Source organism: Hippocampus comes, unplaced genomic scaffold, assembly GCF_001891065.2.
Source record: "Hippocampus comes isolate QL1 unplaced genomic scaffold, H_comes_QL1_v1.1 scaffold104, whole genome shotgun sequence".
Taxonomy (NCBI): domain Eukaryota; kingdom Metazoa; phylum Chordata; class Actinopteri; order Syngnathiformes; family Syngnathidae; genus Hippocampus; species Hippocampus comes.
In genome coordinates, this window is record NW_017806072.1 from 5,101,305 (window position 1) to 5,112,350 (window position 11,046).

Here is an 11,046-nt window from a genome sequence, read left to right on the forward strand (position 1 = left end):
CACACACAACCACCACCACCCACACACACACACACACACACACTCACACGCACACACACACACACACACACACTCACACACACCCATCCATTATCTTCATTCATTATCCTGACGAGGGTCTCGAGCGTGCTGAAGCCTGTCCTAGCTGACTTTGGGCGGGGTACACCCTGAACTGGTTGCCAGCCAATCACAGGGCAGACATAGACGAACAACCATTCACACTCACACTCACACCCAGGGACAATTTAGAGTGTTCCATTAACCTACTATGCATGTTTTTGGAATGTGGGAGAAATTCAGAGTACCCGGACAACACCCACATGCAAGAACATGCAAACACCACACAAGAAGGCCATAGTTGGATTCAAACCCACAATCTCTGCACTGTGAGGTGGATGTCCTAACCAGCCGACAACCGTGGCGCCCAACCTATAAATCTGAAACAACAACCAGAGACCTACACTCAGTTGTGACTTCTTTCAGCAAGGGGACTGATGAGTGAAAATCTCGTTCATCTGGAAATAGACAAAAACAGGACCATGCTTACCAGACTTCAAATCAGAAATCTTACCTCAAGATAATGAAAATGAGACAGAATCAATGGATTAATTATGTAGTGCATTTCACAACAGCTGCAGCTGTAACAAAGCACTTTTCATCCATCCATTATCTCATCCACTTATCCTCAGACGGGCCGCAGGAGTGCTGGTGCCTATCTCAGCTGTCTTCGGACAGTAGGCAGGGCACACCCTGAACTGGTTGCCAGACAATCACAGGATACACATAGACAAACCATTTGGGCTCACAATCACACATAGGGACAATTTAGAGCGTTCAATCAACCTCCCAGGATGTTTTTAGATTGTGGGAGGAAACCAAAGTACCAAGAGAAAACCCATTTATATTTTTCAAATGATCACTTTGGTAACATTCCGAGAAAATCAAAATGTCCTTTCACCTGTGAGTTACTTTTAGAACAGGCCAGCGGACTGTCCTTGAGGGCTACCGGTTGCCTGCGTGCACCACAATGATAACCCTGAATTAGACATCAGTTACTCTTTTATCATTATGCTCAGTGCTCACTATTGTCATTGATCTTTCTGCTGGACATTTACAACATTTAAAATATAAAGTGCTGGTATGTTCAATATCTATGTAGCTATCCATCCAGCCAAATGTAGATATAGAGATACAATACATCCAAGAACTGAGAACACAATTTTCTGATTGCCTGCACTAGGTGCTTGCATTTGCGAGTGCATTAGAAGATGCATTGATGTTGTTTGAGCCGCTCCCTTTACTTGTCTGCTCTGCTGCAAATGTAATGTTTCTTTTCCACCGAGAACTTCAGCCCATGGATGATATCACGGCAGTGATACAGAATGACCAGTAAGTCTGTGAGAGGGCGAAGGTCACGTCAGAAAAAGTGGAAAGTGTTCCTAAACATTTACTATAAATATGACTCTAAATAAAACAATATTTCACTTGCAGTAACTTACGAGTTTACTGTCTCCGGGTCTCATTCAAACCCCTCTATCACTTTCTATACTGATTTTAATTACTGTATGACTTGAGTTAAATTAGTGATGTATAATACTGCACAGTTATATGAACCAAAGTTTCTTGGTCTATCATGCCGCTCTTTTTCTATAATAGTGTTAAAGATGGAGCCCAGCTGTTTAACAGGATATCAAGTACCTTTTCGATCTAAGAAAATGTACGCCAACATAGGTGGGACTGTTCCTCGTGTCTCAAGATAGTCTGCTCAGACATCCCTTTCGGTCGTGTTTCCTTGTGTCCTGACAAACATCAGTTGTGTGGCGTTAATTTACAGAATATTTCTCATTCATTTGCAGCTGTTTTCGTCTTGGGTGTTTTTTTTTGTTGTTTTTTTTTTAACGACTTCTGCTCAAAACTTGATACAACAGCATCAATGTGCTAAGTAACTTACTCATGAATACTTTGAAAGTGCAATGGCTCAAGCTACATCAACTTGACTCTTTGGCATTGCCGCAAAATATATACCCACTGCAACAAGGAGTCTACAATCAATGCAAAATATTCACAAATATAAATGTGATGTACATATATGCCCCACTGTGTGCTGTTTCTATCAAACCTTATGACCTTGGCCAAGCACATATCGCTGTCATTCTGAATTTCTACACTTGGCTATAACTTTCCATTTTTAATGGTTGATTGGTTTTGACAATGCAAGAGGAGTGCAATCCTGCCACAGTGAACAGGATAAGAGAAAGAGATAATGGGTAGTGCAGGTTCTAAGAGGCCAGCACTCGCATATCTAGTGGCAGTACAATCGATGAATTAGCACACAAGCAGCTACTGTAAAGGTTTTGAGTGCGTATAATTTATCAGGTCAACTTTTTTGCACATGGTTGTCTGTGTGCACATCTGTCCCCTTAAAACTTGGAGTTCCTCAAGACTTAATTTGTTCCATTTCAAATCGGCAAGCTTGACATGACTGAACATCGATAGAGCAGCATTAAGTTCAAGTTCGAGTTCAAGTTCAAGTCAACTTTCTTGTCAAATGTGCTACATGTGCAACATACAGCATAGATGAAATTACTTTCCTCTCAACCACAGGAGAGGTATGTGATATGTGAACAAACCACATAATGTATATAATGAGTAACCCATCCTCCGTTTTCTATACCACTTTTCCTCAGTAAGGTCACAGGTGACTAGAGCCTATTCCAGCCCATGCCATTTTTCTCTTGTCCCTCCAGATCTTCCAATTTCGAGGTACACATGCGAACATCTCTTTCACAAAAGGCTACCAGTGAGCAATCCATTAACATTCATTTAGGGTAGGGACTCTGGACATGTTGACCCTTTTGTGCTGAAAACAATTTATTGCTTTTGCCAGCGGGAACAATTAAGGTCAGGAAGGAGTGTCAAGACGCCCGCGACCCTGAAGATAAGCGGATTACAAATTGTATGGATGGATGAATGGATGGATGGATTGTCAAGACTAGAGTGACCTGTTCAGTGTATCAGTTTCTTTGTTATGGGTTCTCTGTTTCACTCACTCACAAATGCACAGCCCGTTACAGCCTACCCAGCAGGCCTTAGAAAAGATAATCAGGGCATTATGAGTGCACCTTCTGTGCAGAACAACAGTTTATTGCCTTGTGCTGACAGACAGGCTGACTTCAAGATGGAGATCCAAGTGTGCTCCAGAATTGGTGGACTGTTTGGACTCACTAAACAGCACACATGGAGCCCCAAACTGGCATTCGAGCTTGGTAAAGAATAAAGAAATCTAAGCCACTAACAGTCAGTTCTTACCTTAAATTCCACTTTGTTCATTTTCATCTTAAATGTGTACACATTTTTAAGGTGCATTTCTAAAATCACAAAGCATCATCTTTTTGGTAATAAATTTAATCTACTGTTTCTCTAGCAGCCACAGCCGGTCCGCATCGTTGCATCACAGTCGGCTCAGCCAACCTCTTTGCCAAAGCCTGTGCCTTCCGTCCAGCCCACCCCAAGACCTCTTGTTCCACCACATACGCCACACGCTGCCAGCCTTCCGAGCTGCTCTGGAAGGGGCAAGATGGGAAAGCTCTGTAATCCAGAGGAGATGACCTCAAAAGACTACTACTTTGACTCTTACGCCCACTTTGGTATCCATGAGGTAAGTTGGTATATCCTGCTGTTAGCACACTTCTTGGAAGGACAATCATTGGCACATGGAACTTGTGCAGGTGAAACGACATTAGTAAATTGTCCACTTGGAACTATTTTACAGCAGCTGATTTTTCATTCACTGCTGGGGGCACTTTTTATGTGAATTTACTGCACTTCGGTACAGTGAATCCCTGCCACTTGTCAGGGATAGAGACCGAACCCGGCCACAGATAGCAACAATACAAGTGTAACCGAACTGAAAGCACTTCCAACGGTTTAAAGTTGTCCATAATGATGTCATTAACACAGGCCTTTGCATCATATGGAATAAGTTGAGCACAGACCTCTAGCAAAGGGAAAGTATCCTACGATGTCTGTTTTTTGACTTGCAGGGCAAAACTCTTTCACTCTAATCCGACGCTGCAGTAAAGTGGGGGGCCAAGTGACACAAAGCAATCACTTTCTTCACCAGAACTCTGTTCGCTGGATCTGGTCGTCCACGAGCACATTACTCCAACAATACTGCCAAAACTACTGAAAGTGAACTCTGATTCAACTGTACATGATGTGCCATGGGCCCGACCATTTAAGTGTCATGACAGAAATTTATTCAATCTTCTTACAAATGGTCAGATGTTATCACTGCTGAAAAAGATGAACATAAACCGAACAAGACAAAGACAACAAGTAAAATAATATATAACAGAACAGATACAAATGAATCTGCACATCCACTGGATCCAGCTGTAGCGCTCATGAATAAAACCAAACAGCACCACACTTATGTCATCTTATTAAAATGCGTCTTGAAATCCTTGCTTTCCTTCTTTTATTGCACACATTTCTTCTAATGAAGATACATGTTAACTATGTCCAGTTTTACCAAGGCTTCACAAAAAGAGAACATACACTTAGTCTGATCTGTGACACACTTTTTTTTTTCGACGAATGATTTAGGAGAAGAGTCGGGGTACATTTATCTCGCTTCTGACCGCACTTCACAACGCGAGGTAAAGGCAAAAAAGGAGAAATAAATAGACTGAGCCCAGAGGCTCATGGGAGTCCTCCCAAAACACCTTTTATTGATTTGTTTGTAAAACCATGCGACTTTGATACAATACACGAGCACACAGTGCATATATCACAGCAAATCCACAAACACAGTTGTCAGACTGTATTTCAAACTCAGGGAAACAAATTGCCACTTTCCCACGGGGTCACCCTTATCAGCATCTTTCTCACCTTGTTTTGTTTTACATTTAAACCAGGAGATGTTGAAGGATGAAGTGAGGACGCTCACCTACCGCAATTCCATGTACCACAACAAGCACGTGTTCAAGGATAAAATAGTTCTGGATGTTGGAAGCGGCACTGGGATCTTATCCATGTTTGCAGCCAAAGCAGGAGCAAAGCATGTGTATGGGGTAGGTAACACAATATTCTGTATGGAGGTTTACAGTGGCAAAGCAACAGGCTCGAAATCCATCCCATCTTGATAGCGCGTATGGTATGCAGCTCTCTGTATGACTTGTTCCATGTGTATCTGGACATTTGAACCGCTGCACCATGGGTCAGGTTTATTCTAATCTTAGAAGAATCTCTTTTCTCAGGCAGGCGATAAAAGTGCTATGGCCTCTCAGGTCGGTACACATGCCATGCAGTAACGATTTAAGAGCGCTCTCTGTCACTTGTACTGGGGGCACAAGTAATTGCTAGTCAGGTCATGTCTGAGGATACGCACCGCTAGCTTAGGATAACCACATGGATCCTATTTTGGGACTATATGTTTGCTTCAGGGGAGGAATGATTAACTTAGAATTATAAGGTACTGGTTGACATGCGCTTGCGTGAGTATTCTCTTTTCTCCTTCTCTCTCTCTCTCTCTCTCTCTCTCTCTCTCTCTCTCTCTGCTGAGCATTTACGTTTCTCCTTCGGCTGAGTTTTGTGTCACTGGCACCCATCTGGCTGTGCTCAAACACACCAAAAAATGGAACTATGACTTGAGGGATTGAATCTACTTTTGAGCATTACAATATGCCCATACCGCTCTACTCAAAAGTTAGTAAGGCATCATATGAAACATGAGCCATCCATTGAGGTGAAAAGGCTGGGCTACAGGCCAACTCAACACTATACAATCATGTGTAAATTTTAAAAGAAGAAAGAAGAAATTGATATTCAGGAGTGCCAATAACTCACTTGCTAGATTGCATGTCCAAGAGACGTACTAAATAACCTATCCCATCAGGTCACATGTGCTTTACATTTGCATTCTGTCATCAAATGATCAAGTAACAATTTTCTTTTAAACATTTCGCAAATGATTAGTCGAGCCAAAGCAAAAACAAACTTGTTTCGGGATCGTGGGGAATCCGTCTGTGATGACAGCTATTGGGTGCACTGCAAAATAAATGTGTCATCTTCGTAGCAGGCTAGTTGTGTTTCATTGGGAATGGAAGAGAGGCTTACGCTAATCCTTATTCAAGTCACCACTGTTTTAAGACCGACAACAGGCTAGCACACAAACGGATTTATTCTGAACAGCGTGGACACCTATACACACACACACACACACACACACACACACACACATATAATGTATTTATTCTTTTCGTGTTCGGCCCCCTGCTGCTTCTCCTTCTCAAACTACCCCTATGCAGTACGCACAGTTGGGTGTCCACTAGCGCAGTGGAAGCATTCCAAGGCAATTTTTGTCCTGAGCCCATTTCACCTGAGTAGGTTGAAATTAACTTTTGGTCGTCTAGCGTTGGTGACAAAAACGTACGCTCATGAATAAGCAGACACAGTCGAATAAAAAAAGAAACATGCGCACACACACACACACACACACACACACACACACACACACACACACACACACACACACACACAGTGCCAATCAAAAAAAAAAAAAAACAATCCAAAAATAACGACACACACTGATTCACTCTGGTGTTAAGAAGTCAGTATGATGGCTATGGTTTTAATGGCATGCAACAAAAGCATTATTCACATCATAATTATTAACAGATTAGCATTGTTGCAGTTATTTAATTGATATTGAAACAACACTGACAAAATTTGGCATGTACGTTAATGGTCTGTCTTGAATTATTGAAGAAATAACAGTCAGGAAAGACTTCAAAGCGGAGGTTTGATCTTTATTTCTAAAGAAAATGCCCAAGAGGAGATCCCTAATGTGGTGTCCTTCGCAGTGGAGGTTTCCTCGATACTTATGCTGATCAGTTTCTTTCGCAAAAACAAAAGACCTCATTCTTCCATGTAATCATACCAAAAGGGTAGCTTGTTGTCTTTTAATGCAACACATCGAGACTTCATATGTCTCATTCCTCTTCAAATGTCTTCGTGTTGACCAGATGGCTCTCCTGTCATATGACGGCTGCATTTCCCAAATGACCCCAGAAAGATGGAATACAATGCGCAGTGGAGTTTTTCTTTCTTTCCAATGAACAGTTCACATCCCCTAATCCTGCAAAAACTCTGAATTGAAAATGTCTCTTCTAAAAAGACACCTTTGAAAAGAAAAAAAATGCTTTCCTCTCTCCCTCAGATTGAATGTTCCAGTATTTCAGAATACTCAGAAAGGATCATCAAGTCCAACCACCTCGACAGTGGTAAGAGCTACTCTACTTTACGATGACAATGCAGAGTCTCTCTCTGACAGCTTAATCGATACCATTTTGCAACTGAACCTGCAATGCAAGAGTTACATCATAGGTGTCAAACTCAGGTCCTGGAGGGCCGCTGTCCTGCATGTTTTCCAAGTCTCCCTGTTGCAGCACACCTGATTCAAATGAACAGGTTCGATGTCAGGCTTCCGCAGAGCTTGCTGATGATCTGATCATTTGAATCAGGTGTGTTGCAACAGGGAGACTTGGAAAACATGCAGGACAGCGGCCCTCCAGGACCTGAGTTTGACACCTATGAGTTACATGGTCATAAAGAGAGTAGACCAGTGATTCCAACCAGGGTGCTGTGGCAGATCATCAGCTGTGTGAAATTATCCAATTTTGTTTAATGAAAAAAACAACAACAATGGAAGGTAATTTTAAGTTCTAGTTTGTATATCTGTATATGCCGGCGACGTACAGTACACTACTTTTAAAGGCAGAAGAAATATGTAATCACTTTGCAATCACTTTGAGCGGTATCGGGGTTCACATGTCATTAAAACTGGCCTTAGTATCAACCCTCTAAACGTTCAAACAGAGCAACCAAAAGCTGTACTCAGCTACTCTCTCCAAGGGCAGAGCTTCACAAGAGCTTTGGTGAAACTCCAGCTGGTCCACACATTTCCATAAGAACACAACACTGGTACAAATTTTGTATAAGCGCTCGCTGTTTGTGGTTTCATTTCTTCCGTTCTCACGTTTCCGCATAAAGTCCTCCATATCTCAAGTCATGACATCTGAAGGCATTCCTTTCAGAAGAGCATAGATACAATTAACCTGATGGATTCAAGATTTTTGGATGGTTAGAAAGAATCAGCATTTTTATGAGATTTCAATTGTGTGTTTTAGTGATAACCATCATCAATGGAAAAGTGGAAGAGGTGGAGCTCCCCGTGGAGGAGGTTGACATCATTATATCTGAGTGGATGGGTTATAGTCTCTTCTACGAATCCATGCTGAATACGGTCATCTTTGCCAGGGACAAGTGGCTGGTAAGCACTCCTGACACAAATTGAACTCAAACGTTTGAATTACTGTGAATAATAGTTTGCATATTTATATTTATATTTGAAGAAAAAATTAAATAACTGTCAATTTGTGATATGAGAAGAGGACTTGGAATGTTTGCTAAGAAGAAGTGGGACATTGAGAGGACTCAGTAAAGGTGATAATACAAGTGGAACGGTGCGGGGGTGGTGGAGGACCCCAAAAAGCAGGCAAGAGGTAGGAGCAGGGTGAACTCGACAAAATGTATTAATCAAACACTGAGAAAACCAAATCCGAAACAAGCAAAGTCCTGAAAACAACAAGTAAGAACAAAACCCATGGCATAATGCAAAAAAATATGACATGATAAACACAAACCAACGGAAGCATTGACAGCAACAGAAACAGCCACAATGACCGGACACCGAGTGGTCTGGCCGGGAGTCCTTTTAACAGAAAACCTAATGACATGATGACCAACAGGTGTGCCGCTGTGGGAGGAGCCCTACAGAGCCACCTGTTGGTCCCAAACAAATCAACTGTGACACAACCGTTTTTTTGGCCTTTGCGGCGTAGAGCAAAGGCCAAAAAAGAGGCATATATGCCAGGTTGGACAGTAAAGGTGAGCAAATCTTTCCTGCTTGGCCCAACAAAGAGGTGGACATGGAAAGGATGCAGGATGCAGCAGGTTAGGGTGATTATCAGGATAGAGATGGAAAGGGGCGGTCTTGTGCCTGTAATGTGCCGCATAGATGGAAAGAATTCTTTGAGGAGTCCAAAGGAAGAATAGAATAAGCAATTGTGGGAGAAGAGGAAGTAACAATGATTGGTAAGGAATAGATTAGAAAGGTCCTAAAAAGGAGGACAATGGAAAGCCAGTTGATATCATGACATATCCTTGGAGGTATGAAAGCATCTAGGAGAGGTGGCTGTAGAGTTTTTGACTCGGGTCGTTCAAGAGAATTCTAGAGTGTGAGAAGATGCCTGAGAAATGGGGGGGGGGGGGTTGCTGGTGTGCATTTTCAAGGACAAGCTCGATGTGCAGAGTTGCGGTAACTATATAGAGGAATCAAGTTGGTGAGCCACACAATGACGTTATGGGAAAGAGTAGTGGAAGCAAGACTCAGGACAGGAGTAAAGGGGTGTGATGTGATTGAAGAGTCTCTGCGAAGATGATGGGGGAAATGGGGAAAAACAGACAGTGGTGAGGCCGAACATGATGTACCGATGAGCCACTGAAGAGACAACAAGAAGTGGAGCTGTGCAGGTGGCTGAAATGAAGATGTTGAGGTTTTCTTTGGGAGTCACCAGGAGAGCTGCATTCCACGAGTGATCCCCCAAAGAATTAAGATTAGATGAGATTATAAAAGCTTGACTGAAACAATTAACTTTTTGTCTTTTTAATGACATTAAGTAAATGCAAAATCATGAATATTTAAGAAAGATCAAGCTTTTTGTTATGGTTTTCCCCATATTAAGATCCCAAGTATGATGATGACAAACACACTACCAAATTTGAACATTGTCCAAATAAAATTGTGATCTGTGTCATGTGCAGGAAAAAAGATCTCTGCACCAGATGATGAATGACTGTGAATCATGTGAGAACTATTAAAATTGGAGTGATAATTGACAATTCCTCTGCTTTTTCTCTTGTCTAAAAGAAACCAGGTGGACTCATGTTTCCCGATCGTGCCTCTTTGTATGTGTTGGCCATAGAGGACAGGCAGTATAAAGACTTCAAAATTCATTGTAAGTTCATTGCAAGTATGCATGTGTCGCAGTTTGGTGCCTGTCTGTGTTACATTTAGGTACAAAAGCATTCGGTTCCGACATAATTGTAATTATGGCCTTCATTTTTAATGCATGCATGAAAAAACATTTGCAGACAATGACTCATTAATTTCAGTCTGTGGACATAATCAAATAAGGTGTGTCCTCCCTGCAGGTGCTTTTGTCTTCAGGAAGTAAAACAAAAGCTCCGTTTGGCTTGAGACCAAGTGACTGAGGTGGCAATTGAAGAAAAGTCCATTTATTTGGCTTAAAAAAAAATCTCAAGTTGTGTTTTGTAGTAATGATCATTATGTCAACTAAAATGGAGTATAGCAGAGCTTTTCTTGGAAAAGCTGTCAGGAATATTTGTGGGGTATTATCATCAAACTAGAATTCGTAGGGTTAACCACTAGGCGCAACTACTCGTCATATTGCCAAAAAAAAAACAACAGTGAAGCAAGATCCTGAGCCTGTGGGCAGAAGAAACCAAGGTCAACTTATATCAGAACGATGGGAAGAGAAATGTGGAGAAGGAAAAGAACATCTCATTATTCAAAGTGTAGCAGATCAGTTCTCACACTTGTTGGAGGCACTTAACGTGACACGAGTATGTCCATCCATCCATCCATCCATTTTCCACCGCTTATCCGGGGTCGGGTCGCGGGGGCAGCAGCTTTAGGAGGGAAGCCCAGACTTCCCTCTCCCCAGCCACTTCTTCGAGCTCTTCCTGGCGGATCCCGAGGCGTTCCCATGCCAGCTGGGTGACATAGTCTCTCCAGCGTGTCCTGGGTCGTCCTCGGGGTCTCCTGCCAGTGGGACATGCCAGGAACACCTCACCAGGGAGGCGTCCAGGAGGCATCCTAATTAGATGCCCGAGCCACCTCATCTGGCTCCTCTCGATGTGGAGGAGAAGCGGCTCTACTCTGAGCCCCTCCCGGATGAC

General features: G+C 42.4%; 1 protein-coding gene across 3 annotated transcripts in view; it reads left to right on the forward strand.

Annotated features, from left to right (window-relative positions):
* LOC109530463 (protein arginine N-methyltransferase 8-B) overlaps positions 1 to 11,046 on the forward strand; it is a 24,040-nt gene that overhangs the window by 1,989 nt on the left and 11,005 nt on the right. For 2 of the 3 annotated variants that reach the window (XM_019894226.1, XM_019894224.1), the window contains exons 2-6: positions 3,425 to 3,658; positions 4,920 to 5,075; positions 7,223 to 7,286; positions 8,193 to 8,335; positions 9,995 to 10,082. In XM_019894226.1, the coding sequence (XP_019749785.1) occupies positions 3,425 to 3,658; positions 4,920 to 5,075; positions 7,223 to 7,286; positions 8,193 to 8,335; positions 9,995 to 10,082 (685 nt within the window). The remainder of the gene's footprint in view (positions 1 to 3,424; positions 3,659 to 4,919; positions 5,076 to 7,222; positions 7,287 to 8,192; positions 8,336 to 9,994; positions 10,083 to 11,046) is intronic. The other variant, XM_019894225.1, reaches the window with a different exon arrangement.